This window comes from Jaculus jaculus, chromosome 14 (assembly GCF_020740685.1).
Source record: "Jaculus jaculus isolate mJacJac1 chromosome 14, mJacJac1.mat.Y.cur, whole genome shotgun sequence".
Taxonomy (NCBI): Eukaryota; Metazoa; Chordata; class Mammalia; order Rodentia; family Dipodidae; genus Jaculus; species Jaculus jaculus.
In genome coordinates, this window is record NC_059115.1 from 513,801 (window position 1) to 521,244 (window position 7,444).

General features: G+C 51.6%; 1 protein-coding gene across 1 annotated transcript; it reads left to right on the forward strand.

The window, feature by feature from the left end:
• Positions 1–478: 478 nt before the first annotated feature.
• Positions 479–1,841, forward strand: LOC123454782 (interferon lambda-2-like). Its single transcript, XM_045134165.1, has 6 exons — positions 479–488; positions 575–756; positions 1,018–1,095; positions 1,318–1,461; positions 1,565–1,651; positions 1,743–1,841. The coding sequence occupies exons 1-6, from the start codon at positions 479–481 to the stop codon at positions 1,839–1,841; spliced, it is 600 nt and encodes a 199-aa protein (XP_044990100.1).
• Positions 1,842–7,444: the final 5,603 nt, after the last annotated feature.

The following is a 7,444-nucleotide window of genomic DNA, read 5'->3' on the forward strand; positions in this document are numbered from 1 at the left end:
TCTCTGCACCCCAGATGGGGACATGACTAAACGGAACATCAGAACGGGGTGACCTACAGCTGCCTGCGCACACAGCTACCCGTGGGAACTCACTGGACTCACCTGTCCTAGGTGACCCCAGTCCCAGTCACTTTCTGTTTCCACTTCAGTGGCTCACCTGGCTCCCAGCCCCGCCCTGCTCTGGGCTTCCCCAGCCTGGAGCTCCCCTGGCGGCTGGTGGCAGCCTGCTCACTGTTTTCGCTTTTCCTACATCAGGTGGATTTGCCCATCAGGCAAGTTAAAAGCAGCATGATGGAGCTGGAGAGGCAACCCTCCTGTACTTGCACCTGGAACTCTCGACCCACACGCGGAGCACAGGAGCCCGACAAGGTCCACAGAGGAAGACTGAGGCCCAAGACGCCACACAGGACAGAGAGACTCCAGAGGGCAGCCTCCGTCACTCACCACTGGGCCCATCTCACAGACACCAAAGGCCAGCATGAAATTCGGTGAGTCCTGCCTCATGGTCCGTGCTGGACACCTCCCCAGAGCCCAGTGCAGCCTCCACCTCTCACCTGCTGTCCTTCTCTGACAGATGCAGCTGGGCAGTGCACGCTCCTCCTGACCCTGATGGCCACAGTGCTGACCAGAACCCAGGCCGTTCCTGTGCCCAGGTCTCCCAGGGGCTCGCTGGATAAAAAGGACTGTCACATTGACCAGTTCAAGTCCATAGCCCCACAAGAGCTGCAGGCCTTCAAGATGGCCAAGGACACCATTGTGAGTCTCCCTCTGCCTTGACCCTTCCCTCTGTGGTTGGCCATACCAACTGGGAGAAACGGACCCGTGCCACTCCTTCCGAGGGCTGACCTGCACCTTTCCCACAGCCCTTAACAGTGACTAGCTAATGTCCCCTGCCCTGGAAGGTCCTCCTCCTGGGAGTGAACTCCTCTTTTCCCACTGTGGCCCACCTTCCAATCCCACTGCACTTGCCTGACCTTCCCCCTCATGGGTGGTCTAACCTCTGCTCTTGACCTGCAGGAAGAGTGGCTGCTTCAGAGGGATGTCAGGTGCAGCTCCCGCCTCTTCCCCAGAGCCTGGGACCTGCAGCAGCTGCAGGTGGGTTGGAAGCCAGACTCGGTCTGCCCTCAGCCCACTGCTCAGCGCCCTCCTCCGTGACCCCTCGCCTGCTCAGCCTTGACACTGTCTCCCTCCTCACTAGCATCCCATAACCTGCCCAGCCAGCTGACCACGTGGGCCGTGTCCTCTCTCCTGTCCCCTGTGACCTCGCCACCTCTCCTCCCTCACGCGCTCCCTCCACCTGTCTGTCTCCTTGCTCAGGTGCAGGAGCGCTCAGTGGCCTTGCAGGCCGAGCTGGCCCTGACGCTGAAGGTCCTGGAGAACGTGTCTGACTCGGCCCTGGGGGATGTCCTGGACCAGCCCCTTCACATACTGCGTCACATCCACTCCCAGCTGCTGGCCTGCGTGAGTCCTGAACACCCGGCTCATCCATGTGCTGTCCTCTGTCCACCGGGGCTTCCCCTGGGTCCCGGCCTTGTCCCCACACGTCCCGCTCCTCTGCCCACAGGTCCCTGGTCAGCACACAGCAAGCTCCAGGCCCCGCAGCCGCCGCCTCTCCAGATGGCTGCACAGGCTCCAGGAAGCCCCGAAGAAGGTGAGCGTTGGGCCGGGACTGAGGTCTCTGGACCCTGGGAGCCCTGAACTGGGGCAGGCCCTGAGCCAGTCCTACCCCCCTCCCACTCCAGGAGACCCCTGGCTGTCTGGAGGAGGCTGTCACCTTGAACCTCTTCCGCCTGCTCATCTGGGACCTGAAATGTGTAGCTAGCGGAGACCAGTGTGTCTGAGCCCCGCACCCTCAGAAGCCCGGCCTGGTATCTTGCGTGTCCTGACCACCAACACCTTGTCTTAACTTATGGTCACTCGTTGCTATTTATTGTATTTATTTGTGTGTGTGGAATCACAGATCCAAGGAGATGTCTATTTTTCTACTTTTGGTAAACATTGTATAAATAAATAATAAAGAAAAGACACTTGTGGTGTGGACTGTGTTTGTTGGTGTGAACTTGTTTGTTTTTACCAACATAACAAATTACACAGCTGTATCCTGAGCTCTGAGGTCAAGTCTGAGGCTGCTGCTTGCTGCTTCTGGGTGGAAAGCAAAGATCCTTGACCCGGACTTCTACTGAGTAGCTCTGGGAACAAGCGGCTTCCCAATGGCTGTAGGGGTGGGCAGCACGCTGCTCCCTCTTGCTGCTCGGGTTTGTTTTAGTTTTCTTTTTTCTTTCTTTCTTTTTGTTTTTTCTAACTTTTCAGGGAATTTGTTTGTTTGTTTGTTTGTTTTGAGGTTGGGGTCTCACTCTAGCCCAAGCTGACCTAGAATTCAATATGTACTGTCAGGGTGGCCTCAAACTCACCGCAATCCTACCTTTGCCTCCCAAGCGTTGGGATTAAAAGTGTGCGCCACTCTGCTTGCCTTAAAAAAAATGTATGTATTTGCTATGTACTTATTTGAGAGAGAGTTAGAAAGAAGCAGATAGAGTAGTGAACTGCAGATGCACGTGTCACCTTGTGCATCTGGCCCACATGGGTCTTGGGCATTCAAACCTGGGCTGTTTGGCTTTGTAGGAAAACACCTTGACCACTAAGCCATCTCTCCAGCTCTGTTTTAGTTTTTGAGACAGGTTCTCCTGTGGCCCAAACTGGGCTCCAACTCCTGATGTAGCTGAGGCTGGCTTTGAAACCCTGATCCTTCTGCCTCCACTTCCTTTGTTCTGGGAGGTCACGTGTGTTGCCACCACACTTGGCCTTGCCTGGTGCTTCTCAGAGGCCTCACTTTGGCTTTTGCCTCAGGCATTTCAGAGCTTGCTATGGCATACACCCCTCCTGTGCCATAAATGGTTCTCTCTGGCCCATGTCTTCAATTCACATACGTTTACACGGTCTGTGTCTGGAAGGGCTCCTGGAAACACCCTTGGATCCTCCCATGAGCCAGGTGTTGTTGCTACTTGAAGTCCACAACCCTTGTAGTCTCTTATAGTCCAGCTGGTTTTGAATGCTCTAAGTAGTCAAAGATGACTTTGAACCCTTGATTTCCTGCTTATACCCTTTGAATACTGGGATTACTCCATAATTTTTGTGATTTTTAGACAGGGTCTCATGTCGCCTAGGCTGGCCTGGAACTCATCCTGTAGCCCACATGGGCCTCAAATTCTCGTAATCCTCTGGCTTCAGCCTCCTGGAGTGCTGAGCTCATAGGCATGAGGCACCACCAAACTATAAATGGTCCAATCGTAACTGGGGATGTCCTCCCAGGTCACCCGCCGCAGAGCCCCCTCTTCTGTGCCCGTGTGGCACCTCACCCTGCTACTGAGCACGATAGGGCTCCATGCCATGTTGTGGGCTCCTTTCACCTCCTTCTGTTCACTTGTCAGAGCAGCACAATGCCTGGCAATGAGTGGCTAATCGGAACGTGAGGGTCGCTGGCATTCTTGCGGTGATCACGGTAGCAAGGACCTTCCTCTGGGAGCCAGACCTCATGGTGGGCAGAGCTGATTCGTGAGAAAGGAAGGCCTGGAGTCTCTGGTAGGTAATGGTGATGAGAAGCCATCTTGGAATTGGCCCTTTAAAGTGCACAACTGTTTGTTGTGGTCCAGAGACCCACGTCATAGCTGGGCTGATTTAAGGGCATGTGGAGCTTTACCCTGGACATCAGTCAGCTTTTTCTGATGGACTGAAACAGAGTACAGCGAAGGGGCAGGCGGACTTCATCAACAAGGCTTGTCCAGCTCACAGGACCAAGGTTGCAGAGGCTCATAGCCTTCTTGATAACAGAGTCCCAAGGTGACTCATCTCATCACCTTTTCTTTGTTTGTTTATTCTTATTTATTTGAGTGCGACAGAGAGGAAAAGAGGCAGAGAGAGAGGAGAGAGAGAATGGACACGCCAGGGCCTCCAGCCAATGCAAACGAACCCCAGATGAGTGCGCCCCCTTGTGTATCTGGCTAACGTGGGTCCTGGGGAATCGAACCTCAAACTGGGATACTTAGGCTTCATAGGTGAGTGCTTAACCGCTAAGCCAGCTCTCCGGCCCATTGTTTTAATTGTGTTTTTGATTTTTAAGGTGGGATCTCACTCTAGCCCAGGCTGACCTACTCTCAAGGTGGCCTCAAACTCATGGCGATCCTACTTCTCAGCCTCCCAAGTCCTGGAATTAAAGGCATGTGCCATTATACCCTGCTTATTTACTATTTTTGTTTCAGTATAAATTTGTAACTGGGTGTGGTGGTGCATGCCTTTAATCCCAGCATTTCAGAGGCAGAGGTAGGAGGATTGCTGTGAGTTTGAGACCACACTGAAAGTACATAGTGAATTCCAGGTTAACCTGAGCTATTGCAAAACTCTACCTCGAAAAACCAAAAATAAATAAATAAATTTGTAAACCATGCTTGGTGGCACAGGCCATCAACCCTTGCCACTCCACAGATTGAGGCAGGAGGATGAAAAGCTCAAGGCTATAAAGCTATCCTGGGCAACTTAATGAGATCATGTGTCACGAAGAAGAACGAGAAGAAGAGGAGGAGGAGAAGGAGGAGGAAGAGAAAAGAAACAAAAAAAAAAAAGAAAGAAAGAAAGTAAAAGAAGCCTGGAGGCATACATCAGCAGTAGAAGTGCTTGCTTATTATGTTGGGATCCCTAGGCTCAATCTTAATTAATTAAAAATAATTAATTGTAAGTTGGTATTTTAATTTTTTTTGGTAGGGTCTTACTCCAGCCCCAGCTGACCTGAAATTCACTCTGTAGTCTCACACTGTCCTCCAACTCACAGTTGATCCTCCTTCCTCTGCCTTCTGAGCACTGGGACTAAAGGCATGCAGCACCATGCCTGGATATATTTTAATTTTTTGTTTCTTGTTTTTCGAGGTAGGGTTTCACTCTAGCTCAGGCTGACCTGGAATTCGCTATGTAGTCTCAGGGTGGCTTTGAACTCACTGCAATCCTCCTACCTCTGCCTCCCAAATGCTGGGATTAAAGGCATTCACTACCACACCCGGCTATTTTCGTTTGTTTATTTATTTATTTATTTGAAAGCAACAGAGAGAGAAGGAGGGAGAGAGAGAGAGATTAGAGAGAGATTGGGCTCACCAGGTCTTCCAGCCACTGCAAATGAACTCCAGACGTGTGTGCCCCCTTGTGCATCTGGCTAACATGTTCCTGGGGAATCGAGTCTCGAACCGGTGTCCTTAGGCTTCACAGGCAAGCGCTTAAGGGCTAAGCCATCTCTCCAGCCCTATTTTAATTTTTAAAATGCCTTTATTTAACAAGTGACACCTCCTGAGGATTTAACAACTGGCTCTCTGAGACATAACAAGTCAGATGTACCTCACTCTGGTCACTGGTCCCTTTGGAGAAGGTCTGGGGAGACATCAGAGGACCCACTGTTGTGACAGTGTGGGTCCCTCCTGATCAGGACCTAGACCCTGGGAATGCAAACTGGCTCATGTCTGGGCTCTGGACAAGGAAGGGACCGCTCTCCTGGACCTGCCTCTGGATTGCTTTCATACTAGGGTTTTGAGGCAAGAGGGTCAGAAGTTTAAGGTCATCTTAGCAACATAGCAGGTTTGCGACCATTCTGAACTATATGAGATCCTGTGTCCAAAAAAAAAAGAAGCCCTACTATTGCTGCTGATCAATTCTATCTTTGGAAACTTTCTGTTCTACTATTAACCTCCATAGTTCCCCAAAGGTCAAGTCCACCATCCAGTCACTCTTCTCATTTGCATAACTGAACCTACCTCCCACTGAAGCTTAGTCCACCTTGCCTGTATTACCTCGGGCACCTAGCACACCCACTGCTACCAGGGCATCCTGTTTACAGAAGGGTCCCCATCCGTCAGCCCTCGCCTATGGGGCAGCCATATTAGAGTGTCTGGCTGATGCTAGGACTCATTGCTGGTGCCAGTCCATGTCACTCCTGCAGTATCTCTGTGGACCACATAGCTGGGCCTGTCCAGCCTTCAACACCATCCACTGTGGCCTGTCCTCTGAGCCTCTTCAAATGAGCCTCCAGTAATAATCTAGGCAAATTTTTCCTTCATGTTTCTAGACATGTTAGCCCATCGCTTTGTTTCCTGGCTATCAGGTTAACTTCTTGGTCACTGGAGCAGTTCCCCAAGTGGGTGAACTTGCCCTTGTCAGCCATCATGGTGTTATTATCTATACACAGGTTCTGCCCAGGGCTGAGTTGAGATCCATGCATGTGTTCCCATGGTCATTTATTCCCTGTAAAATGAGCATAGTCAAATAGCTTTCTATTCTGCATCTTCCGAGAAGCCCCCATGATCTATAAGCAAGCATGAGGTGCATTCAGCCTGTGCCTGTCACAGCTGAGACCATTGAAGCAGAGCCGCCCTGCTCAGGGAGGCCTGGCACCCACGGAGATGCCCCACCCCTGGACAGAAGATGGAAGGCATAGAGCAGCATCCTGCTGAATCCTTGTCCCGAGGTGTGCAAGCTGGCTGGCAGGTGGCTCTGTTCATCCAGGGCACCTGGTTCTTTCCAGCACCTTGTCCCACAGGGGCAGGTGTGCATAACCATTGTCACACGCCCACCCCATGACAGCCTTGTAAGGCCTCCAATCCTTCCCCAGCATGAACACAGGCATACAGGACAAAGGAGCCCGATTTTCTTCATAATTCAGATATCACAATATTTCCACTATGTAGTGCAGTGTGCATGCTCTTCCTCCTTCACACACTCAGTGAATCTCACCGCCGCAGCTCTAATTACTACTGTGACTTAGACGTGGAGATGAGCACACATGAGATTCAAGAAGCCTAGCAGGAACTATGGGTGGTGCAAAGACTCTGTGAGGACTCTGGGTGATGGTCCCAGTATGTGTGTCTCCTATGAGCCACAGTGTGACAGGTGTGTGTGGTGGCTGAATCGTAGCCTCTCAGGTGTTCCTCTATCTGGGCCCCATCCCTGTGTTAAGCTGACAATATCAGGATATTTGGCTGTGACTCAGCATAGTGGGAAGGGCTGTCCAGGTGGCCTCCAGTGCAATCAAAAAGAAGCACACAACTAGGGTCAGTATTTGGCTAGGTGATAAGACCAGGGTGCTATGGTGGTGTGATATAGGGATCAGAGCATTGGAAGGAAGGAGCTTCTGGAACAGAGACAGACAGAGGAACCCAAGGGAACTGCTTTGGTCCACACCTGGACTTCATATTCCTCATGGAGGTGAGACTAGAAAGCCGGCTCAACTTCCTGCACCTCTGCCAGCATGAGGGAGGGCCTGAGGGGGGAATGAAACTCCCCTAGTTGGAATATTCAGGTCCCACCAAAACTGTTGGGCCTGGCCACATGCTCTTTTTACCTCAGTCACAAAAAGGGAAGCAGGTACCAGGCAATCACCCAGGATCATGGGGTGGGGTGGGGAAGGGATGGG

What these genes read in the sequence shown, in the direction of transcription:
- LOC123454782 (XM_045134165.1), top strand. An exon ending in AGATGGCCAAGGACACCATT is followed by an intron (nt 757 to 1,017) that starts GTGAGTCTCCCT and finishes CTTGACCTGCAG; the next exon opens with GAAGAGTGGCTGCTTCAGAG. An exon ending in ACTCCCAGCTGCTGGCCTGC is followed by an intron (nt 1,462 to 1,564) that starts GTGAGTCCTGAA and finishes CTCTGCCCACAG; the next exon opens with GTCCCTGGTCAGCACACAGC.